The sequence below is a fragment of the Benincasa hispida genome, chromosome 8 (assembly GCF_027475165.1).
Source record: "Benincasa hispida cultivar pf3 chromosome 8, pf3_genome.v1.1, whole genome shotgun sequence".
Classification (NCBI taxonomy): Eukaryota; Viridiplantae; Streptophyta; class Magnoliopsida; order Cucurbitales; family Cucurbitaceae; genus Benincasa; species Benincasa hispida.
The window spans coordinates 63344902-63371958 of NC_143485.1; the positions used below are offsets into that span (position 1 = coordinate 63344902).

The 27057-nt window shown below is 35.6% G+C and overlaps 1 protein-coding gene and 1 long non-coding RNA gene across 2 annotated transcripts; one reads left to right on the top strand and one right to left on the bottom strand.

The window, feature by feature from the left end:
- The first annotated feature begins 21670 nt into the window (after window positions 1–21670).
- On the top strand, window positions 21671–24268 carry LOC120068831 (putative purine permease 10). The gene is made up of 2 exons (XM_039020468.2): window positions 21671–22014; window positions 22948–24268. The coding sequence occupies exons 1-2, from the start codon at window positions 21978–21980 to the stop codon at window positions 24051–24053; spliced, it is 1143 nt and encodes a 380-aa protein (XP_038876396.2). The 5' UTR covers window positions 21671–21977; the 3' UTR covers window positions 24054–24268.
- LOC150034770 (uncharacterized) lies at window positions 22985–26579 on the bottom strand. Its single transcript, XR_016531292.1, has 2 exons — window positions 25731–26579; window positions 22985–24160 (listed from the first exon to the last, which is right to left on the bottom strand). It is a non-coding gene; the product is annotated as an uncharacterized LOC150034770 (long non-coding RNA).
- Between the last annotated feature and the right edge of the window lie 478 nt (window positions 26580–27057).

Sequence of the window (27057 nt, forward strand, 5' to 3'; positions counted from 1 at the left end):
GTTAGACTAGAATATTGATAGAAAATTGTCATTTGTAACTGTAGATAATTGTAGTACAAATGACTCCATGGTTAATATGCTTGTTGATAGTTTGTGTGAAAACTTAATATTGGATGAGAGTTTATGTAGTAGTGTGTCTTTTTGAGTGCATATACAAGGAAAGAAGGAGAAATTTGAGGAAACTGCTCGTCAGTTGAATGTTTATGATGGTCAGATGTTGAGTCTTGATTGTTGTACTAGGTAGAATTCTACATATTTTATGTTAGCCACTGCATTGTTGAAGTACAAGGCTGTTTTTTATCGATTAAAACAATGAGAATCAAAGTATAAGTGTTTGCCTTTGGATCAAGATTGGGTATTAACAAAAGAGATATGTGAGAAACTAAAAATGTTTTATCATGTAAATAAAATATTTTCTGGATCCAAATATTCTACTGCTGATCTTTTTTTCCCAAAAATTTGTAAATTGAAATTGGCTATTTTTGAGTGGACGAATTCTGGCATTCAACAGATAGGAGACATGACTTCAAATATGATTCAAAATTTGATAAGTATTAGAAGAAAATTCATGGGATAATGACCATAGCTGCAGTTTTAGATCCACGTTACAAATCGAAGTTGATTGAGTTTTACTTCCCTAGAATTTATGGAGGTATTTTTTTTCTTGAGGTAGAAAGGATTAAAAAAATTTGTTCAGATTTGGAAACAGAATGAAAGTGAAGGTGATGATTATTGCTCTAAAAATTTAGATGAAACATCACAAAATATAGAATTTGATAATTTTAATGATTATGACTTGTTTGTATCAAATTCCAATAATAAAAATTAGAAGCAATAGTTTGATGCATATTTGGATGAACCTGTCTTACCTCGATCATTTAATTTTGACATTTTTAGTTGGTGCAAATTGAATGGGATCAAGTATCCCATTTTACAAGAAATTGCAAGAGACATATTAGCCATCCCGTTATCTAGTGTTGCATCAGAGTCTGTTTTTAGTACCTGTGTAGGATTGTAAGCCCATATCGTAACAAAATTCATCCAAAAGCAATAGAGGCTTTGATATGTGCTAAAAGTTGCAATTTATATATTTTAAATGTATAAGACATTTGTCTTTAATAGACTTCCTTATTCAAACTTTATTTAATTTTAAGTTGTAAACTTATTTAATGGATTTGTGAGCTTTTAAAGTATGTTTATTTCATAGATTAGTCTATTATATTTTGTTTATTTTTTTGTAGACTAGTCAAAGTTTAAATAAAATCACTTGAATTAAAAAAAAGGTCCGATAAACTTATTTAATGGATTTGTAAGCTTCTAAATTGTGTTTATTTCATAGATTAGTTATTAAATTTTGTTTATTTTTTTGTAGACTATTCAAATTTGAAACTCCGTTACATCTTACTGTAGTTACATTCAAGTGACGAGCAGTTTCCTCATTTTTTTTGTAGACTAGTCAAATTTTATGGATTTGTAAGCTTCTAAGCTGTAGTTACATCTTTCTTCTTAAGTACCACTGATCCCTCTAATGAACAATACAATATAGTTCTACTATGTGTGAACACCTCTCGGGCCATGAGAAGATGTGTGGCACCACATCGTTCAAACCCCGGGATCAGCCCTTAAGAGAGCAATCTATCTACTCACCCCTGCTTCGGGAAAGGAGTGAACTCCATCTTGGGAAGCTGAGTTTCCAACTCCCAAATCAGACGAATCCCCAAAGTAGTAGGTTTGAGTCGGTGCTCTAGCCACTCGCACCCATACAAATCAAAAGACCGCCCTCAATGGCAGGAGTTTCCAACTCACTCAAGATTGAGGTCATGTTACCTATGGTCATCTTAGTGAAGTGAAGTCTCAATCATGAATGGAGTTATATGACGAGACGTTAACACTTCGAGATCAGGTCTTATACAAACTCTTTGTATAGGATGCCTCCGCTTGCATATCCACTACATGAATGATCAGGATCAGACCATTTGTGACAAGTCACAACACTTGTAACAATTCCACAAAGCGAGCCACGTCCGTAGTGTTACCAAGATAAGGTTTCCCTCTTATATCCATATACTATAGATTATTTCGGTTGTCACTTAAGACATGATCCACTTGTATGTCACTACATACATGCTTAGGTTACATAAAGACAACTAGGGATATTAAGTTTATTGGTTTGTGGTAAAATAAAAACATCTAAATGTGCAAAGTCAAGGAGTGAAGTAAATATCACATATACTATACATCACAGACGTTCTTACAAAGTTGTTTACAAACTACAGGACACGAGACTTTAGGGCACAAACCCCAAAAATCTCCCACTTATTCTAAAGCAAAGTGGGGAGTACAAACAAACAGGTATAAAATAATAAACTAGGGCATAAAAAAACCTAGTGCAACAAAATCTCCCACTTGCCCTAGTTCAGCCGCGGGTGGTCCCGTAGACCCATGCTATAAAGGTGACCCTCAAACACTGTAGCCATGAGAGCCTTCGTAAATGAATAAGCAACGTTTTGCTCTGAGGCTATCTTCGTGTTGATCAAGTCTCCTTGATGCACTATCTTGCGGATCAGATGATACTTTCACTCTATGTGTTTGCCGTGCCTGTGACTCCTGGGCTCCTTGGAGTTCGCCACAACACCACTATTGTCACAATAGAGGGTGATGGATCTAGACATATCTGGAATAACTTCCAACTCTGTTAAGAACTTCCTGAGCTAGACGACCTTTTTAACAACTTCATAATCCACTACGTACTCGGCCTCCGTTGTGGAGTCGGTGATGTACCCCTGCTTAGTGCTCTGCCACACCATAGCTCCTCCATTAAGAGTAAATACTGACTCTAAAGTGGACTTCTAAGAGTCCTTATCAGTCTGAAAGTTAGAATCCGTGTATCCAGTAAGGATCAAATCCCTAGACCTATATACAAGCATGTAGTTCCTCATTCTCTGAAGATACTTGAGGATATTCTTAACTGCAATCTAGTGACCCTGGCCTATTCGACTGATACCTACTGACTATTCCCACAGCATAGCAGATGTCTGACCTAGTGCAAAGCATCACATACATTAAACTGCCAATAGTAGATGCATATGGGACACGTCTCATGTCCCATGTTCTAATAAATAGTCCTGGAACTCAGAATCCAAAAAGTCTCCACCTCGATCTGATCGAAGTGTTTTAATTCGTCTATCCAAAGCATTCTCAACTTCAGCCTTAAATAATTTGAACTTTTCAAAAGATTCAAACTTTCGTTGCATCAGATAGACATACCCATATCTCGAGTAATCATCAGTAAAACTGATAAAGTACTCATAGCCTCCTCGAGTTTGCACATTCATAGGACCACAAAGGTCAGAATGTACTAATTCTAGAGGTTTTTTGGCTCGATAACCTTTTCCAGTAAAAGGTCTTTTAGTCATCTTACCCTCAAGGCAATATTCGCACATTGGTAAAGAATTTTCTTCTAACTCACTTAGAATGTCATTCTTCACCAATCTCTCAATCCTATTGAGATTGATGTGCCCTAATCGAAGGTGCCAAAGTTGGGCATTTCTTTTTGAGAAACTTGTTGGCATTTAGATTCAGTTACGTTAGATTTAAACATCTCTATGTTATGGAGGGAACTTAAGGCTAACGGTCTTAGCACATACAAGTTATTTTTCAATTTAGTTGTACAAATTTCAACACCATCCTTATGAATAAACACTAAGAATGTAATTGCATTGTAACAGACACTTTACAAAAATAAGGCTCTTTTTTAGTTCAGGAACTATAAAGACATTTTTTAATATAAGAAACCTATTCTGCAAAGTTAACTGGATGCCTCCCACTGCCACAGCTGAGAGGACGTGCCCAGTGCCTACTCGCAATGTCATCTCACCAGCCTTCAACTGTCGCCAGGATCTAATCCTCTGAAAAGAAGAACATACATGATTAGTGGCGCCTGAATCAATTATCCAAGCAGAATCATCATTCTCCACTAAACAAGTTTCTAACACAAGTAAATCACATTTACCTTTTTCTACCTTGGCCTTAGCCGTGGCTGTCTTCTTTTCCTTCAGATAACAAGGACAATTCCTCTTCTAGTATCCGTCTTGGTTACAGTGGAAATATTTTCCTCTTTCAACCAACGGTGGACGCTTCTTCTGGGCAATAGGTGGTGGGTTAGCCGGCGCATTCCCTTTCCCTTTACCATCCTTGTTCTTTTTCCCCGTTCCAGTGTTAGAAGTTGAAGGTGCAGACTTTGTTCCTGAGGTCGAACCTTGATGGAACCTTTTAGAAGATGAAACAACATTTGCTTCACCTCCCTTTTTCTCCTTACTTTTCAGCAAGGATTGGTAAGTCTACAACTCGTTGAGGAGAGTGATAAGGGTATCGTTCACTTTGTTAAGAATCGTATTGCTAACAAAGTGGATGAAACTCTCTGGCAATGAATGCAGGATAATGCTAACCTGATTGCCCTCATCGATTTTAGACCCATTCATCTCCGCCACGTTAAAGTGGACCATCATATTTAGCACGTGTTCATGAATAGAGGTGCCTTCCTCCATTTTGGAACTGAAGATGTGTTTCAGAGCCTTATGCTTGAGTTATCCAGACGGCTATCCAAACATTCCCTGCAGGGACTCCATGATCTCACGTGCTAAGACCATGGACTCGTATTTCTTAGCCAACACGTCACTAAGACTGGCCAAGATATAGGCTCGACCCTTCTCATTTTCCCGTGTCCAATGCTCATGCGCCTCCTGAACATTTTGACTGACGTTCTGTGGTGGAATAGGAGGACATTCCTCCGTAAGGACAAACTTCAAATCCTCGATGATGAGTATTGTCGTGAGCATATGTTTCCAACTTGAATAGTTTCGGCCATTCAGTTTTTCGGCGCTAAGTAAACTGATAGTGGCTGTAGCCATTTAAAAACGTTGCTGAAAAACGAATAAACTTTTATAAGACTTTGCAAAAACCACGTTTTTAACCAATTAGTTTTAGCAAAATAGATTCCAAGTACCCTAAGTGATAAGACTTCTATTTTGCAATGATGCCCTAGCGAAACAGGACAAACGTCACTGGTGGGGTGATCAGATATCCCTTCACTAGGATGAGACATTCTCAACCATTAGGCAGAACTGACTCTTGGAGCTGAACCTAATAGCCACCATTTGTTCGGTCCAGAACTGTTAACCCTTAACAATTTCGCATAAGTGTAACCCCTCATTTTCGGCCCCAGAGTCCCGCCCTAATGCGCCCACCGTAGGGAATAAGCAGATTAGGACAAAAGACTAAGTAACCTTATCCTTTTACATGAGATCAAATAAAGAAATGCGTAAAACAGTCATCCTATAAGGGGATACGCTCAAGGTGCCTTGAGGCGATGCACAGAAACTTTATTTAATCTAATGAGAGAGACTGTGGGATATGTTGTCGCACTTCCCGCTCCCACTTACTATGAATATTTTCTCCATCCACCTTGATATTGACCTATCCAAACACCATCCTTTAGGAGGACACTCCCAGGGTGTCACGAGGCCGATGATAGATCTCATGGTGTGGACTATGAGGGAGAAATATGAGAGGTGTAAATGAAGCATCAAATGCCCCAAGTACCTCCTACTGAATGTTCTACCTAGGGATTTATTAACCTAGACAATCCGGGCACTGATTATAATCGGAGTCATTTATTAAGTTTGCTCAAAAACAACTTTTGTCTTTGAAATAAAACATGTCCAAATAGTCACATTAAACTCTTTAATGGAATGTCCTTAACTTGCATGCATGCATCAAATCTATCTAATTCATCTTTCCAGGTAGGTTCCCAGGTAGGGGTGTTCCGTTGCCGTCACCTCAAATACCCCAGCCTAGACAGAACCCGCATTAGACAAAAGGTCCCTTATAGATAGATTTGCTACATTTTAACCTTTTATTAATTATTTTAGTTCTAATTTCATTTTATAACCATTTATAAAATAAACAACTAAAACACATAGGCCACATAATGAAGTATTTATAACGCTTATAAATATTATGCTAAATAAATAATGCATACATAAATATAACCCTTATATTATATGATGCATGAGCATGCACTTACGTAAATTAAATCATGCTTCATTAAATCATAACATTTATAATAAAGAGAATATGCATGACCAATGCATAACCTAAGGTGGGATTTATCTATATGTGTATACCATATGACATAAAAAACATATATCACATGTATAAAACCATGGATTAATGGATCAGGACGAACCAGTACAAAAACCAGAATGAAAAAAATTATCTATTACATTATTCTGCCAGCAAACCGGTTCACAAGCGAACCGGGTCTTGAACCGCTGGGCGAAGCTCCCATCGTTTAGTAAACGCCTCCAAGTAAACGATCATGTAGTGCACACTAGAGGATAGTGCAAAAGCTAAACGATCGCATAGACAACAATGAGGCCGCGAAGCCTGATCGTCTAGATGATTGCTTAGCACGCGAAAAGTAAACGATTTACCACGCTATTCCCTGCCATCATATAATTAGTAACTAAGCGATGAGGTTTGCTGAGCTATATGATCGTTTAGTGTGCACACGCGTTAAATGACAGCCGAGCATCCGATACTCAACGATTGTCTACCTCATCGTCTATACGACACGACCAATATTTGACCGTCTTCTTCCACGAAGAACAACAACCCTTGCCCTGAACTTCATCATGAACGACTCAAGACTCAAAAGAACTTTGAATTTACAGATTCGATAGTAATTAATTGTGCCCAAAAACGCAAGGGCCTTTACAATTAACTTGAGAATACAACAAACCGAGGTTACATCTCAGAAAACTCCATTAATCCACACATCCACAAACGAATAACAATTAAAATAGAGAGTAGACATGCTGCACCCACCGTGAATGTAAATGCAATTCTTTTGCAGCAATGAATTGGAATATCAGAAACCGAGTGCTCTGATACTAATTGAAGGAACTCTTATTCATGAGTACCTATGAGTAGAAGCAGATCTTTCCAATTCATTGTGACTAAATTTCCAAAAATACATTCAAACATACTAAAATGCATTCATAATGCAAAAATATTGACATGCTCAAAAGAATAGTAAATAAGAGATCGAGAGATCATACCAGTTGAAGACTTCTTCTTCACAGAAAATCTCGCTTTTGCTGAGACGGTAAGCTATTGCTCAGCAAAACCCAATCGTCTATCTTGGATAGTCTCCACATGAACAGAAAGAAACGGAAATGACACCACCACTCAGAGCCCCCAGTATTCTTGGAGTGAGAATCCAAAGGGTGGGCTTTGTTCAGATTTGGTAGAGGGAAGTATAAAGAGAGATCGTATATAACAATCAAGAAGTAGGAGATAGGCTCATCTATCGCATAGACAAAAATGCTTGATCGTTTATGAAAAAAGTAAGCGATCATCTAAACGATCGTGTAGGAAAAGGTAAGCGATCGTCTATACAATCGTTTAGTAAATATCGGGCACTAAACATTCGCTTAGGAAAAGGTAAACGATCGTTTAGTAAATAGTGCACGCGGGTGTAATCGTTAAGCGATCGCTTAGCACTATCGTATAGGCACATATTTTCTAAGCGATGACAAACTTCAACACAATGTCCGCGCATCCCATGCTCAACACACTGTGAGCTATTTATGCATCTCAAAGTGATATTTCAATTTACTCATCCGTTATTAAAACAGAAGAGACGTCGTCCCATTACCCTTTTAACTGTCCAATTAATAGACAATGAATATGATCACATCATATTCATAATTTATGAATTAATATCATATATTAATCATAGTATTTTTCCTCCACTAGATATAAATCATATTTATATCCAATTTTCTCCAAATTAATGTATCTCATACATAAAGTTAATTATATCACATTTATAAAGTTAATCATATAATTAACTTGTTCAATTATGTCATATATAATCAAACCCCCTCTTGTCAATTTGAACATTTCAATCTGACCCAAAAACTGACTCTCAACTTGTATCCAAGCTACTAAGGGGACCTTATGGACCAATGACTCGAAGCTCCAACGGTACGTGAATAGCTGACTAAACTCTTTCGACACGATATCCACCATTCGTTAACTGCCAGGCATTCCACTAAAGACCGATAGTTGAACTCTTTTTTGCCATAGATATATTTCTATGTCCATTGTATATAACCAATCATCAGTACGATGACCCTTCACAGATGCTCGTATTACAGCAGGCCAATTTACCGTTTTGCCCCTGTAGTAACATCTTACTTCTTAAGTACCATTGATCCCTCTAATAAACAATACAACATAGCCCTACTATGTGTGAACACCTCTCGAGCCATGAAAAGGTGTGTGACGCCACATCGTTCAAGCCCCAGGATCAGCCCTTAAGAGAGCAATCTATCTACTTACCCTTGCTTCGGGGAAGGAGTGAACTCCATCTTGTGAAGTTGAGTTCCTAGCTCCCAAATCAGATGAATACCCAAAGTGGTAGGTTTGAGTCGGTGCTCTAGCCACCCGCACCCATGCAATCAAAGGATCACCCTCAATGGCAGGAGTTCCCAACTCACTCAAGATTGAGGTCATGTTACCTATGGTCATCCTAGTGAAGTCTCAGTCATGAACGGAGTTATATGACAAGACGTTAATACTTTGCGGTCAGGTCTTATACAAACTCTTTATATAGGATGCCCCCGCTCCCATGTTCGCTACACGAATGATTAGGATCAGACCATCTGTGAAGTCATAACACTTGTAACAATTTCACAAAGCAGGCCGTGTCCGTAGTGTTACCAGAAGAAGGTTTCCCTCCTATATCCATATACTACAGACTATTTCGGTTGTCATTTAAGACATGATCCACTTGTATTTCACTACATACATGCTTAGGTTACAAAAAGACAACTAGGGATATTAAGTTTATTGGTTTGTGGTAAAATAAAAATATCTAAATGTGCAAAGTCAAGAAGTGAAGTAAATATCATATATATTATACATCACAAGCATTCTTACAAAGTTGTTTACAAACTATAAAACATAAGACTTTAGGGCACAAACCCCAATAAAATGTTGGTTTAATTCTGGTATTTTGAAGGTTCAAAGCCGTCGTTCGCTAGAATTAGAAAATGATTAAGGGGAGATTTTGAAGGTGGAATCTTTGAGGTGTTTGTTGATCAAGTTTCGTTTGGGTAAGTTGATTGGTGATTGTTGGATTAAATTTTGTATGTTTTGGGTTTTGGCTTCAAAGGTTGAGATTTAAGATTGTGTTTTGATGTTAGGGGATTTAATTCAAGATTGTTTTTGTTGGAGACCATTCGCTTGGATTAATATTTGAACTTAACTTCGAGGTAAGCAATCTTAATACTGGAACCGCTTTTGTGCCGGAAGATAAGATTAAGGATAATTTTGTTGGTTCTAAGATTGAATGAACTGTTTAGAAAGAATATATGAGCATGTGATAATATGTTGAAGTATGTTGTATGTATGAGCATGATTTCGAATTTTTACGAGGTATATTAAGAGAACGATTAAGCTTGGGCCTAAAGTATGAGATAAGTGACACTACTACTGAAATTCCATAGCGCTAGACGAAAATTAGATATATGTTGATGTACATGTTTTCATGAGATTTTTTTTTGGATCTATGAATGTATGCGATGTGATTTACCATGAAATTATGAATGATCCATTTTGTGAATGTTTTAAGGAGTCTAGTGCATGAAAGTGATGTAATAGGGTCGATTCATTTTTATGAGATTATACATGCTTGTCTAAACTGATATGCATGACATTATTTACAAGATTTTATAGGACTCATGAATAGGTAAATGTTACAAGTAATATAATCTTGCACAAAACTTCTTTTTCATCTCTTTTTCCGTCTGTTGAGTGTTGCTATTTATAGACTTTAGCACTTCTTGTGTCAGTGGTTCCGCTCTGAAAAGTTAGTTTTTCCTGTCGAGGCTTGGTGGGAATGTCCGCTCTGCTCCACGTTCTATTTGTCAGGTCGTACATTAGAAAAGCTGTACAATTTCAGAAATCCCCGAGAATGCGTTGATCTTTTTGTCCACGAGTAATTGTCGCATGCGGTGATACCTGTTACCTGCAAAACAAAGGTTTGGACATCCTTTTTGCCATCGCAATGCGGTCAGCGGGTACGTTTGCGATACTTTTACAATCTTTGCGTTTCTAAGCCAATTTTACTACGTTTGACGCAACTTTTCCTTCTTGCTGCCGCATATTCTAAGTAAGATGATGTAAATAACTTGTATTTCTACCAGTTATCACACCCCCAAATTTACAAATATGCTTGTCCTCAAGCATATCCTCTACTAAGGCAATTCAGCTCAAGTCCTAATTCCTTGTTTTGCGCCGATCAGCTACTCAGAATGCTATTCCTCTACATAATTTCTCAAAATCACTTGTTCATTCTATCCTTTGAACATTTCTTCGGTATGCTCTACTTTAGTCTTACCTTAGACAAACTTTTGCTCAAAGTTCCCTTTTTGTTTCAAAAAGATGCTTTTTTTTTTCTTTTTCTTGTAAAAAAACGAAATGCACTTTTTATGTCATAGCCTAGTTTGCGTCTTATCATAGAGATCGTTGATCATGGTTACACCCTTTGTTTTGGCTTGCTCCTACGGGTGTCATGCAAACATCCAACTTCAGTTGTGTACCATGTCCCTTGGCCAAGTTTTTACTTTACTGGTTAGTGGAGTTGTCTCTTTTCTTTTATTTGTTTTGTATTGGGTCGATCCTAGCAACCTACCTTCGTTTTAGCTTACCTGCAAGGGTGTCATGCGAAGTATCCAACTTCGAGTAGGTTCCTTTCACGACTTTAACTCTTATCAAGTTGGGATTTTCCCTTGCGCTGACAGCGGAATTTTTTTTTTTTTATTAATTTTAAGATGAACGCATCTGCTTGATCGCATCTGCTCAGACCCTTCCTACCCCCAAATTTAGAAGCTCGCAAGGTTCTCATTGCGTCGTTAAAGAAAAGAAAAAATACTTAGTCAAAAGTTTGAAAAGAAGGTTTGAGCAGAGTGTTGTACTAGAGAAGGTAAAGTTGAAACCATTGCGATGAATTGTCTAAGTGTTAGGCAAAAAATGCGATATATAAAGAAATTGCATTAAGGTTACGCATAATACTCATCATAGTAGTGCAAATAAACGACGCAAAAGAAAAAAAAAAGGAAATACATCATTGAATTGACAAAGGATGATATAAACAAAGAGGCCAAGAAATAAGGAAAGATAGTCATTCTATATATATAAATGGATTTACAAGAGGAAATGAGACCAAGCCGGTAAGGTGCAGATGTTTAAGGCTCGACTGGTGGCAAAATGTTATACCCAAAGAGAGAGGGTGGACTATGAAGAAACCTTCTCTCCTATTACCATGCTAAAGTTGATTAGAATACTCTTGTTCATAGCCCATTTTTTTTTTTTAATGATTATGAGATTTGTAAAATGGATGTCAAGACTGTCTTTTGAACAAGGTTAAAAGAAAAAGGTTTGTAAGCTAAAACGATCTATTTATGGGTTGAAACAAGCATCTAGATCCTGAAATATAAGATTTGACATTGCGATCAAATCCTATGGCTTTTAACAAAATGTTGATACGTACCTTGTGTCTACAAGAAGATTGTCAACAAAACTGTAGCTTTCGTAGTATTATATGTTAAGACATCTTACTTATTGGGAATGATGTAGGATATCTGACTGGCGTGAAGTAGTGGTAGCAACAAAATTTCAAATAAAAGATTTGGTAGATGAACAATATGTTCTTGGAGTCCAAATTGTTCGGAATCACAAGAACATAACGTTAGCCCTGTCTCAAGCATCGTATATAGACAAAATGTTGTCTAGATATAAGATGCAAAATTCCAAGAGGGGTTTGTTACCTTTAAGACATGGAATTCATCTATCAAAGGAATAGTGTCCTAAGACATCTCAAGAGTTGAGGATATGAAACGTGTTCCCTATGCATTAGCGATTGGTAGTCTGATGTATGCCATGTTGTGTACACGACCTGGCATATGCCATACAGTAGGAATCGTCAGTAGGCTTTAGTCCAATCTTGGATATGATTATTGGACTATCGTTAAAAATATCCTCAAGTATCCTAGAAGAATGAGGGACTATATGCTCATGTATGGCGCTGGATCTGGTCCCTACAGGATAGGCTAACCCTGATTTTTAGACAATATAGATTCGAGGAAATCAACTTCGGGATTATTGTTCACTCTAAACGAAGGAGCTAAAGTTTGAAGGAGTATAAAGAAAAGTTTTATTGTTGACTCCACCATGGAAGTGGAGTACGTGGCTGCATGTAAAGCAGAAAAGAAAGCAGTATGGCTTAGAAAGTTCTTGATAGATTTGGAAGTGGTTCTAAATATGCATCTATCTATCACCCTCTATTGTGATAACAATGGAGCAATTGCAAATTCTAAAGAACCTAAAAACCATAAGCGTGGAAAACATATTGAGCGTAAATATCACCTTATCAGAAAGATAGTGCATCAAGGAAACATGATTGTCACGCAGATAGCCTCAGAAGACAACATCGCCGATCCGTTTACTAAGGCATCGTGGTTGAAGTGTTTGAGGTCAATACTACAAGTTATGTAAATCTAGGGCAAACGAGAGAAGTCATGAGTATGTGATGCCCTATTTTATTGTATTTATGTTTTTTCTCTCACACTCAACATTGTACGTAAGTAAACCCATTGGAGTTTTTGTCCAAGTGGGAGTTTGTTAGATTTTATATCCTAAAACTCGTGTTTTGTAAATATTAAACATATTCTATTTTACAATAAAATTGTTATTGAGGTTATTTAGTAAAAATATTATTGAATATTTGAATTGCACCTTTTAAAAGAGGCCTTTGGATTGCTATTTTGCTTAAGCTTAAATCTGAGGTAAGTGATTTACTACTAGTTCGCCCTCAAATCCCAAGTTGATGTTAAGATTGTGAGAACATTGAAAGCATGTCTCTATTGTGATGAATGATTTGACTGTTGAGATTGGTGTCCTAATTCTCCCAGAGTCTCGTAGTTTATAAACAGTTGTACACATTGTTATTAAGAAAATAAGAGTTGTTTTATTTGTATTTACTCATATCCAATAAACTAAGATCCGTGGTTATTATATGTAAACTTAAGCATGTATATGAGATATACAAGTGGATCATGCTTTAAGTAATAACCTAAAAGGTCAGTAGTATAAGGATAAAGGAGGGATACCTTATCTTGGTGACACTACGGATACGACCCGCTTTGTAGAGGTTTACAAGTGTTCTAAACTACTACAAATGGTCTGATCTTAACTATTCATATGGAGACATGCGAGCGGGGGTGTCCTATATAAAGAGTTTGTATAAGACCAAACCACGAGATGATTAATCTCTTTATATAACGCTGTTGATAATTGAGACTTACATCTCACTAAAATGACCATAGGTGACATGACCTTAATCCCGAGTGTTTTGAGAACTCCTGCCTATGAGGGCGGTTCTTTGATTAGTATGGGTGAGAGTGGCTAGATTACCAACTCAACAAGCCTACTTTTTTGGAGATTTTTCTAATTAGGGAGTTGGGAACTCAGTTACACAAGATGGAATTCATTCCTTCCCCAAAGCAGGGGTAAGTAGATAGATTACTCTTTTAAGGGCTGATTTCGGGTCTTGAACATAGTGGCCACATCCTTTCTTTGGAAGGGAGGACTCAGTCATAGTATGACTATGACTTATTGTTCATTAGAGGAATCAGTGGTACTTAAAGATTAGATGTAACTACAGGGGCAAAATGGTAAATTGGCCCAACTGTATAGAGCGATCTATGAAGGGTTATCACACTGTTGATTGGTGATATGGACACAGAAATATCTATAGTGAGAAGAGTGCAAGTGTCGATCTTTAGTGGAGTGCCCAGCAGTTAACGGATGGTGGATCCCGTGACTAAAGAGTTTAGTTGGTTATTCACATACCTTTGGAGCTTCAAGCTATAGGTCCAATAGCTCAATGGGTTCAAGTTGAGAATTAGATTTTGGTGTTGATTTGAAGTGTTCAAATTAACAAGAGAAAATTCAATTATATGTGATATAATTGGTATGACGTATAAGATACATTATTTGGAGGAATTGATATAAATATGATTTATATCAAGTACCATAAAATAGAAAAAGAAATATGGTTTATATGTTTCATGAGATGAAATATTAAAACTATAGGTTATAAATATAATATAATAAGTTGGTTATCATATTTATTTATAATATATTAATTATATGATAATTAATTTCTTTTTCTCTAATAATCGATTGAGTGGGAGGTTATTGAAAGTTTTATTGTAATCGTGAGATAAAAGGAAAATTGTCTTCCTAAAATTGGTAGTTGCCTCATTCAAAAAGTTCTCACGGTGACAAGCTATCAAGTGAAAGAGTTTCACCAAGCGATAACATTGAGAGACTACATGATCAGCTAAGCGATTGTTTACCTTTGACTATACAATAGTCATTTAGCTGATCGTTGCTACACGATCGAGTGGCTAAGTCTATACGATAGGCTGTCGTTTACTAAATGATCAAGCGCATCGTCTATGCGATAGACAGCTTCTTATTTCCCACTTGCTTGATCGTCTACACGATCGTAGACCTCCAGTCTCTTCCTCAAGCCAAGATTAAACAGAGCCCACAACTCCTAGATTCTCACATCGAGAATACCAAGGTAACCATTGTAGTGGTGTCTTCACTTAGTTCGTGGATTGAGTTAGACTCGATTGGGTTCGAGGAGCTGTTGGTTGTTCGTGTCGTTCGTGTGGTGATTGTTGCGTTCGTGTGTTGCTGTCTTTGGACGCATTGTAGATTGTTTGAGGGATTCTTGAAAAATGTTTCTTCAAAGGTATGCATCCTCTATCCCTTGTATCATCTTATAACATGCTGTAATTTCTATTTGTGCATAACCTATTAGTTTCCGGTTAGACTATATTTGTTTGTGTTCAATTCGAATGGTATTTGGAACAATCCCTTCCACTGCTCATAGAAATCCTCGTGTTTTATTTCCTTCAATTGGTATCAAATCCAAGTTTTTCTGATATTCTAAATACCATTTCTGTTTTGAACTTCTTTTATAGTCGTGATGGGTTTTAAGTTGTCTGCATTGCATTTAAGAGTTAAATGTGTTAGTGGATGTGTTCATGAATGTTTACGGGATGATTGCCTTTGTTTAAAGCTTTCTTTAAGTTTACAAAGTGTTAATTTGTAAGGGCCCCTACATTTTTGGGCATAATTAACAAGCAATTGAGTCTGTAATTCAAAGTGTCTGAAGTTGTTTGAGTAGTTTGTGATGAAGTTTCAAAGCATGGAGATGCGATTCTAATCGAGGAAGAAGACCAAAGATTGGTCGTATCGTGTAGCCTAAGGTAAACGATCGTTGAGATTTGGCTAAACGATCGTGTAGAAAAGTTCTGCCCAATCGTGTAGTATTTACAAAAGGATTGTTTAGCTAATGCTAAACGATGGGGTAAAGCGTTTACTCTATCGCGTAGCGTTGGTTGCTCGATCGCGTGGATGCTAGAGGTAAACGATCGTATAGAGCATTTGATGCCCATCGTTTAATAAAAGGCACGCGCACTAAACGATCGTGCAGTTCAACATGCCTCATCGCATAGTCATTAACTACATGATCACGCGGTATACGATACCTTGCACTTGTTCAGCGATCGTTTAGACGATCATGCTTCACCACATTGTTGTCATTTACTTGATCGCTTAAGGCTTGTATTGCACCATACGCGCTGCACGATCACGTGCCTTCATGCTTCATCACATAGTCAAAGGTACACGATCGTTGCTAAACGATTGTTTATGATCATACAACATTTCTAAACAATTGAGTAAAGACCTGGTTCAGTTGTTTGAGCTGGAGACTCATTGTTCTTTGTAATAGTTAGCTTTGTTTTTTTTTCCTTGAGGATTTAAGGCTAATTATCCCGATTCATCAACTTTTATTTAATGTACATGAGATGTATGTTATTTACATGCCATAGTTTATGACATATAGATTTAAAACCCACCTTATGTTATGCATTTTATTCATGCACCATATATTATAAGTGTTATAATGTAGTTATTTGCATGATGAAATTACAAAAAAGCATGCACCTGCATCATGAAATATAAGAGTTATATTTATGCATGCATTAAGCATAGTCATGCATCATCTTTATATTATAAGAGTTATAGTATAAGGGTGTATGGAAGCATGTATGATTGGTTCATTTCTTTCTTATATAAATGTTATATAAAAGTAGGAATGAATGAACAATGCATGGAGCATTACACTGAGACTTATTTATAAGCGTTATGAATGCCTTGTATGTGTAGCTTCGCATTGTGCTTGGTTTTGGTTGTTTCCGGTTATAAGTGTTATAATGGAAATTAGAACTAAAATCAATAAGAAAGAGTTGCATGCAAACTTAGGTGAACTCATGTTTTAAAAGGGTTTTAAAATTGTATTGAGATAGACCTAAGTTCAAGGTTCTAATACGATTAGATAACTAAGTTTAATCTTTTGAATCGGTTTAATAGGATTAAATTGATTTCCATAAAAGATTAAATTTGTATTAAATCTATCTATAAGGGACTTTTTGTCTAAGGTGGGTTCTGTCTAGGTTGGGGTACTTAAGTTGATGGAAAAGGAACACCCCTACCTGTGAACCTACCTGGAAAGGTAAATTTGATAGATTTGCAACAAGCATGCGACAATTGATCAAAGACTTCGTTAAAGAGTTTAATAAATGATGATCAAAAGTTGTTCAACTTTCCAAAGTAAGCGTTAATTTTGGGCAAACCTAAAAAGTCACTTAGTTAAAATTCTTAACCATATTTTTTCTAAGTAAACTAAACCCTAGGTTATAAAATACTCAGTGGGAGGAAGAGATATATGTGATATGTCAATGATTCCACTCACATTTCTCTCTGAATGTTCACATCGTGAGATTCATGATTGGCCTCGTGGTGCCCTGGGAGCATCCCCCTTCAGTGGCTTTTGTCCTAAACCTTTCAGTTTTACTAAACCATATTGGATGTTGTTTTTCAACGAGTATTTGCTAAAATCTAATATAGATCAATGTGTTTCTTTTTTAGCAACATGAATGTTTTTCCATTCGTTGCCTCTAATTTGACCGATTACATACACTAGAAAGTGTCCGTTAAAACATATTTCGACCTCGAGTTTGTCATGGTTGAGGAGTGACCTCAAGTTCCGACCCTTGATGCACCGCAAAATTTTCGTAATGCATATGAGGTGTGGATGAAGGCTAACTCTTTGGCCCAACTTCACATTTTGGCTAGCATACTTGATGCATTGGTCAAAAAGGTTGAGAACATGATCATTGCATGTGAGATCATGGACTCGTTGCAAGAATTATTTGAACGTCAATTCTTACTTTTTGAGCACAAAGGGATGGATGACAAAGAAACAAATAGTGTCAGTTTCCAAAAAAATCTTCAGTCTTTCTTGAATGTCAAGGAAGTAGAAGAGAAAGTAAATGTTGCTAACTCTGATGAAGTTCATCGACAAGAAGTGTTCTCCAAAATGGAACTTGGAGCTTATTTAGGTTATGATATTGATCCCACTATTCTCCAAAAGAGGAAGAAGTCTAAAGACAGTAAATGTGATTTATTTGTCTTAAAGATGTGTTTGGTAGAGAATGATGATTCTGCTTGGATACTTGATTTAGGTGTTACTAATCACGTAAGTTCTTCCTACCAAGGATTTAGTTCCTGGCAAACATTGCCAGAGGGAGAGTTGACTCTTCGAGTCGGTATTGGTGAGGTTGTTTCAGTTGTTGCTGTAGACAGGCTGAAGTTATTTTTGGACAAGGAACGTTATCTATTATTGGATAATGTTTTTATAGTTCCTCATATCAAAAGAAACTTAATCTTGGTTTCTTGTCTCATTGAACAAGGTTATACCATCTCCTTTTCTAAGAGTAAAGTGTTTATTTTCAAGAATAGTATGGAGATTGGTTTTGGTTCAATGGAAAATAACTTATATGTACTAAGGCCGTTAGTCATAGTAGCCTTGTTTAATACTAAAATGTTCACTATGGCGACAACCGCAAAAAGACCAAATGTTTCTCTTAAGTAAAACACCCATCTTTGGCATCTAAGGTTAGGTCACATCAACCTCAATAGGATTGCGCAGTTGGTGAAATGTGGACTTCTAAAGAGTTTAGAAGAAAACTCCTTGCCAGTATGTGAATCATGCCTTGAAGGCAAGATGACCAAACAACGTTTTACTGGAAAAGGTTATAGAACCAAGGAAACTTTGGAGCTTATTCATTCAGACCTCTGTGGTCCGATGAGTGTTAGAGCTCGAGGTGGGTACGAATATTTCATCTCTTTCATAGATGATTATTCAAGATACAGGTATCTATACCTAATGAAATGTAAGTCTGAAGCCCTTGACAAGTTCAAGGAGTATAAGGCTAAAGTTGAAAATTTGTTAGGTAAGAAGATAAAAACACTACGATTTGATCATGGTGGAGAGTATATGAACCTCGAATTCTAGAACTATCTGATAGAACATGGAATCACGTCCCAAATCTCGGCCCCAGGTACACCTTAGCAGAATGATGTATCAGAAAGGAGAAATAGAATCCTGTTGGACGTGGTTCAGTCTATGATGAGTTATGCTCATCTTCCAGACTCGTTTTGGGGATTTGCAGTAGAGACTGCATGTTACATTTTGAACAACGTTCCTTCGAAAAGTGTTTTTAAAACAACTTTTGAGCTGTGGAGAGGCCATAAATGTAGTTTACACCACTTCAGGATTTGGGAATGTTTGGCCCACGTGCTTGTGGCTAACCCTAAAAAGTTGGAACCGCGTTCGAAAGTTTGCCTCTTTGTAGACTACCCAGGGAGCTAATTTGATCAACCGAACTTCAAAAGGACGTGAACGGATGAAAACACCCTTGAATGGAGCGTTGCAACGCTATAAGGCAGTAGCAACCTATTTTGTGAAAAATTAGACAGAGTTGCAACACTACATGTAATTGTAGCGTTGCAAGACTACGGATTAAAGATGGAAGTGCGAGGAAGAGTAGCATACAAATTTTCATCTGTGCAACATTGCAACGCTGTGACGCTGCACTATATATATGTTTCTTCGAATTAGGTCAGAATTATTCGCCCATCTTCAGCCTCCAGCCGAATTTCCCCTATTTTTTCTCTTCCACTTTGTATTTTGGGTGTTTCTTTAGTAGTTAATCGAGTAGATGTCGGATTGTAGCTTCTCCATCTCTATAGGAAGGTAAGATTTTGGTTTCTTAGCTTAGGAATTTGAAAGAACTCAATGTTATTTTGTGAGATTTTGATTTATTGATGTATACAAACTTGTTTATGGGTTTTAATAAGAATTTACATTTATGAATTGCATGATTTTATTGTTGATTGAAACCCAATAATTTTGTTGTGTGATTCTAATGCCTTGTGATTGGCTTGTAATATGTGACATGTAATTATAAGTTAATCCAACCAAGTAGACCATTTAGATATTTTATGGTATTCATAGATGCATCCAGCAGATGGTCACACGTGTGCTTATTATCAAGTCAAAATCTTGCATTTGCAAGATTACTTGCTCAAATAATTAAGTTAAGAGCACAATTTCCTAATTATATAATTAAGACCATTCGTCTTGATAATGCTGGTGAATTTACATCCCAAGCTTTTGATAATTATTGTATGTCAATTGGGATAAGTGTTGAACATCTTATAGCTCATGTTCATACACAAAATGGTTTAGTAGAATCATTTATAAAACGTTTGCAATTAATTGCAAGACCATTACTTATGAGAGCTAAGCTTCCATCATTTGTATGGGGACATGCTATTTTGCATGCAATGTTACTTGTATGCATTAGGCTAGTAGCTTATCACAAGTACTTGCCATTACAATTAACTTATGGTCATGAGCCAAATATTTCAGAACTTTTGGATGTGCAGTTTATGTTCCAATTGCTCCACCACAACACACTAAGATGGGTCCTCAAAGGAGGTGAGGAATATATGTTGGATATGATTCTCCATCAATTATTAAATATCTTGAGCCCCTGACGAGTGATGTATTTACTACACGATTTGCTGATTGTCATTTTGATGAGACAAATTTTCTAACATTAGGGGGAAGAATTAAGAAGTTGAAAAAAGAAATCACATGGAATGTATCGTTATTGTCTCATTTAGATCCCCGTACAGATCAATGTGAACTTGATGTTAAAAAAATAATTCATTTGCAAAATATAGCAAATCAATTACCAAATGCATTTATAGATGCAAAGAAAGTAACTAAGTCACATAGACCAACTACAAATGTTCCATAAAAAATTAATATCCCAACACAACAAGTTGTCACTAATGAGTCTGAAACACGCTAGAAGCGTGGTAGACCAGTGGGTTCCAAAGATAAAAATCCTCGAAAACAAAAAAAATTAATAGTGAAAAAGACTTGGTTAAAGATGCCCATAAAAAAAATCCTCGATGACTAGTGAGGAAGGTGAAATACCTAAAGATATAGTAATGAAATTTCAGTAAACTATGTCATGATAGGAAAAAGATGGAATCGAGCTAATGTAATTATTGACAATATTTTTTTTTGTATAATGTTGCTCTTGATATTATATCTGAAAATGAGAATTTTGAACCAAAATATGTTGAAAAAATGTTGACATAAAAAAAATTGACTTTAATGGAAAGAAGCAATCGAGATAGAATTATACTCACTCTCAAAACGTCTGGTTTTTGGACCAGTAGTCCAAACACCAGAAGGTGTTAAACCCGTGGGATACAAATGGGTATTTGTAAGGAAAAGAAATAAAAATAATGAGGTCACAACATATAAACCAAGACTAGTTGCACAAGGTTCTTCATAAAGACTTGGTATTGATTTTGAGGACACGTATTGTCCAATGGTGGATGCAATTACATTAAGATATTTAATTGGCTTGACCGTGTATAAAAATCTAGACATGCATCTTATGGATATAGTCACAATATATTTATATGAATCTCTTGATAATGATATCTATATGAGAATCTCAGTAGGATTTAAGGTACCTGAAACATATACATCAAAATTCTCAGGAATGATATTCAATAAAGTTACAGAGATCACTATATGGATCGAAAAAATCAGGACGGATGTGATACAATCACTTGAGTGGATATTTATTGAAAGAAAGATATCAAAATAATTCGTGTGTTTTTATAAAGAAATCATAATCAAGATTTGCTATTATAACTATATATGTTGATAACTTGACTTGAATATAATTGGAACTCCTGAAGAGCTTTCAAAGGCAATAGAATATCTTAAGAACAAATTTAAGATGAAAGATCTCGGAAATTTTTTTTGCCTTAGTTTGAAAATTGAGCATTTAGTAGATGAAATATTTATTCATCAGTCAACTTATACAGAAAATCCCATTGAAGTTGTCTTTGTAAAACCTTCAGCAAGATAATGTTTTTTTCTTTTGTTTGATTTATATTCTAAAAAAAAAGTGGATTATTCTACGATTCATCAACTTGATCTCTCATGGCCCATCATAGCAGTGTTGTTGTAACAAGAATTGTACACTATATATTGGCACTTAATGTGCTTATCTAATTCAAAAAATGAAGACTTTACTCATATCATAATTAAAAAATAATAATAATATTTTTTTCTATCCTTTCAAGTTTTTTGGTGTCTTTGTCATTTAGAGACAACTGGGTCAAAATTTTTGTCCCAGAAGATGACAGTCTTTACTGAGAAACAAGTAGTAGGCTTCTTATAATGAGTCAATGACAAACATTTTTACTTTTTCTTCTTGTTTTATAGTGCAAAACCTTGCTTTGGCAACTGTGATATTTTTTCTTCTTCTTCTTCATAGCTGGTTCTTCTGTAATCTCTCAGAGGAAGCTCTTCACTTTCAGTCATGGGAGAAGATCAAGATAAATCCCTCCAAATTACAGGTCAGTATCCAGCAAATTATTCAGAGTAAAAAGGAACATGAAAGAAACATATTTTATTATTATTATTTTCTTCATTTAGAAGTTTTTCTTTTTTCTTTTTTTGTATAGTTTATTTTAATTTTGATAATATTTGAAGATAGATTAGAAATGTTTCTCTTGCTACCAGGCTTCTCATTCCGTTCTTTTCAGCTTAATGATTTAAGCTCCTTTCTATAACCATTTGATTTTTTCTTTTACGTTTTGGAAAAATAAGTCTATTTCTCAATTTCTTATCATAGTTTTTATATCTTAAGTAAACAAGTTGAATTCTAAACCAAATTCAAAAAACAAAAGCATGTTTTTAAAAGTTATTTTTTAATTTTCAAAAATTTGCTTCGTTTTTAAAAACATTAGTAGGAAGTAAATAATAAAGTAAGAAAATTAGAGGTGAAATTGGTGTTTATAAGCTTAATTTTCAAAAACTAAAAACGAAAAATCAATGGTTACCAAACGGGACGTTAGTTTTTAATTTTCGATTTTTGAAATTTAAAGTTAAAAATACTACTTCCACTTATAAATTTTTTTGTTTTATTTTCAACTAGTTTATACCATATTTTCAAAAATCCAGGCAGTGTCTTTCAAGAGAACAGTTCTAAACAAAATTCTAAAAACAAATAAAGATTTTTCTCAAGATTGCAGTTTTGGTAAGAAAGAAAAAAATTATTTGGACAGTTGGTAGAAATTGAAATTGAAAGGTAAGAGGATGAGAAAATAGGGCTTTGAGTTATAGTCTAATATGCATTTGTAACATTAACTAAAATTCAATGTCTATGGTGAATTGAATTAACGCCTATTCAACCTTCTATAAAGTATCTTTAGGAGACTAAGCTATTAAACCTATATGTCTATAGCTACTCTCTTCTAATCTTCTTCATTTTAATTTGTCATCACCAGAATCAGATCAGATAGCCAAAGAAGCAAACACCACAGATTTTTCAGAAACAATCATCAACCAAAGGAAAATCTCCCACAAAGCAAATTACATTAAGTGGCTTAAGATCTCTCTCTACATCATCTTTCTCCTTCTAGGACAAGCAGTGGCAACCCTCCTTGGAAGACTCTACTTTGACAAAGGAGGCAAAAGCAAATGGCTTGGAACCTTGGTCCAAGTAGCAGGCTTCCCCATCTTCCTTCCTTATTACATCATAACAGCAACCAAACAAAAAACAAACACAAACAACATTTCACAAACAGAACAACAACCAACCCTGTTGAAACTAGTTCTGGTTTATGTCTCACTGGGGCTGCTTTTAGCTGCAGATTGCTACTTATTCTCCATTGGCCTCATGTATCTCCCTGTCTCCACTTATTCCCTCATCTCTTCCTCACAATTAGCCTTCAATGCTATCTTTTCCTTCTTCCTGAACTCCCAAAAGTTCACTCCTCCCATTATTAACTCCCTTGTTCTTCTCACCATCTCCTCCACCCTCCTTGTCTTTCAAACAGAATCAGATGATTCAGCCAACAATAAGGCCTCTAAGGCCAAATACATAATTGGCTTCCTCTGCACCATTGCTGGATCAGCCGGCTACGGCCTAGTGCTTTCTTTGACGCAGCTGTTCTTCAACAAGGTCATCAAAAGTGAGTCATTCAAGGTCATTGTGGACATGATTGTGTACCGGTCGTTAGTTGCTTCTCTAGCCATTGTTGTGGGGCTTTTTGTGAGTGGAGAGTGGAGTGGTTTAGAAAGGGAGATGGATGAGTTTGAGCTGGGGAAAGTTTCCTATGTTATGACAGTGGTTTGGACTGCCATTATATGGAAAGTTTACACCGTTGGGTGTGTTGGTTTGATATTTGAAGTTTCTTCTCTGTTTTCCAATGCCGTATGTACTCTAGGATTGCCTATAGTTCCTGTTGCGGCAGTGATCTTCTTTCATGACAAAATGAGTGGGTTAAAAGGTGTTGCCATGGCTTTGGCGATTTGGGGTTTTGTTTCATATGGCTATCAGCAGTATCTTGATGATTTCAAGTCCAAGAAGAATTCCAGAAGTTCGTTGTGAAGAAAGATAGATAAATGTGGAATGTGCCTTCTCTTTTCCATTTGAAAGTTCCTTTTTCCCCCTTTTCTTTTTTTGAGTGGGGGGATCATTTGCCAAAGCAAAGCATGCTGTAAATTTTCATAATGGCATCTTAGTTATTAACTTTGTGTTCAATCACCTAAATCATGTGGGTGCAATGCATAAAATTGAAATTCTTCCTATTATTACAGCACAAAGTTCATGTCTAGCCTACTAAATAGTGTAATATAACCCAGCAAGACGCATCTTTCGGAGAATTATAAGGCAATTTGAAATTAAGTTGGTCATGAGCCAAGTTATCAATGTCAACATTGAGATTTCAATTTAACAAATATTTGTCAAAAGAATTTAGTTCAATGATAATTAGCATGACCTTTATTCTTAAAGGTTTGAGATTCAATTTTCCTATCACTACAATTATTGTACTAAAAAAAGGTTTATAAATCTTTGAGGATATATCGAACAGTAGATATTAGTATTTATAATGATGACTAACTGATTATATTTTTAATGTTTCATGGATTGTAGTACGAGATATCAAAACTATCAACGGGTCCTTAAAATCAATCATCAACCTTCCAATATATGGATATATTATATATCAACCGTTATTTTAATCCTAAATGATATTGTACTAAGAGTTCTGGAGATCAAGGAGAGATTACTAGGAAGGTTAGTCATACTCTTTATTCTACCCTTTGTAATCCACATTCTTATGGTAGAAAATGGGATGTAACCTAAGGGTGAATCCAAACAAATATCCTATTTTCCTTCCTTTTACTTCCCTTCTTTCATTTTTATTGGGTGTGTGAAAATATAATGATTTAAATATTATTTTAATCTCCATATTTTCAGTTTTATTTCATTTTAGTCTTTATAGTTTTAGAACATCCATTTTGGTCCCTTCACATTCATTTTTGTCTCATTTCTTTCACTAATCAATTTTAGAATGGAACTCTCTTCACTAAATTCTTTAAAATGTAGTCATAAATGTGCATCAAGGGTTTTTTTTTTTTTTTTTTTTGTTTGCAAATGTATTCTAATTAAAGTGTCGGATGGAGGAATCAAACTTCTAACCTCGAGGTCGATAATACGAGTACTATACCAGTTGAGCTACGCTCATATGGGCTATCAAAGGGTTTTTACAGGGTATAAATTTGTTGTCGTTTTTTTATATGCACATGGACCAAATAGATATTATTAAATAGAGATTAGATTGAAGAAAAGTTAAAAGTAAAGGAACCAAAATAACAAACACAATACTATAGAAATCAAAATAGTATGTCCAGTGTATTTTTATCAAATAAAAAATGGTAATAGAATTTACTTCCTTATCAAATACAATGTATACAAATCAATATCAATAATTTTTTAAAAAATAAAATAAAATCACACAAAGGCTAAAGCAAGCAAGTCATTTGTTATTTCAAAAGAGTGTGACATCTAAATGCGCATGTAAACTCTGCACTCCACAAGCAACAAGTCAAACCTCCCACACAAAATGGAAGGAAGAATAAAGCCTTGCTCTTGAAAAGGGAATGAACTTTCAGCAATAAACCAAACAATTTGCAGAATATGTTCCCACCACCAACACTATCGAAACCTCCCATCAAAACCCACAATACAAAAAAGGAAAAAGAAATATGCATTTATACATACCCTTTTGCCCCTGGATTTGAGTGTCGCATTAGCATGGTGCTCCAAAGCCCCACATCTCTTTGGGACATTTCGTCGAACACTTGGTCTGCCCCACTGGCGTTTCGTCCAATCCTTCGGTTGCAGTTGTAAAAGCAGAGAACTACTAGTAGACACATTATGATTCTGCCCTAAATCAAACACCAAAAAGTTAATGCCATAGGGACGATGAATCTCTAACTATCTCCACAACTTTAGGCATAAACTTTGTGGCTTTATTTTTTGTTTCAAATCTGTCCACTCTAATAAAACCATCACGACTTTACTTCTAGTTTCTACCTAAGATGTCTCATACAAAGAGAAATAGTTTTCCTCATTTATATATCATGATTCTCCTTTTATCTAACCAATATGTAACTTCGATCGCATTCCTAACAAAACGATCCTTGTGAAACTTCTATAAAGTCTTGAACTTGCTCTTACAAGAAAGTAAGTAATCTCAGGATCCGGGCATTTATCCAATGCTTATTTTTAGGCATTAATCTATTTTCGCAAGTCAGAAAGCCTGATCCATGCGCGGATCCTTCTTTGGACTTATCAACGAACGTTTGATCGCATTCCCAAAACAACTATTGATTTATGACTTTGAGCCGATGCCAAAATGTGAAAGCCAAACTTTATACGACATGGCCAAGTGACCCACCAAGCCAACCGCTTGAACTAGCCCAGCCATTAATACGAGGTTAATGGGTAAAAATAATCTAATTTCCAAATCATTTTTTTTTTTTTTTTCAAAAGTGACAATATCATTTATTTTTTATAAAGGTTTCAAAATTATCTTTAGGTTTGTTAAAATATTTGACAAAGTTTGGTGGTACATTTTGTTGGAGAAACAATGTATATAATAATTGAATAATACTAGCAAGTTGATTTTAAACAAGGTATACAATAACAATGATCAAACCTAAAAAATAAGTCTTAATGAATAACGAAAGTTATAAATAGAAATAATCACAATCTTATAAAACCTCAACACCTCGTGGATACGTAGTTGAGATATGATTTTGATCAACGCTATATTAAACACAATTATTCACTTTATACACATATTGCAAGTGTTCACACGAGATTTCAAGAGAAATTTATTTCGTGGAACTTGGACTTTGTATTTGTATTAATTTTGTAGAAAACGAATACAATCTCTAATACATAGTATTTTGATGCTTTCAAAATAAATTATAATCTTTAAGTTGGTTGATCTTCTTGAACGATCGGCCTTTGGGCTTGTTGATCTTCTTGGGTGATTGGCCTTTAGGCCTGTTGATCTTTTTGGATGTACTTGGATGATCGG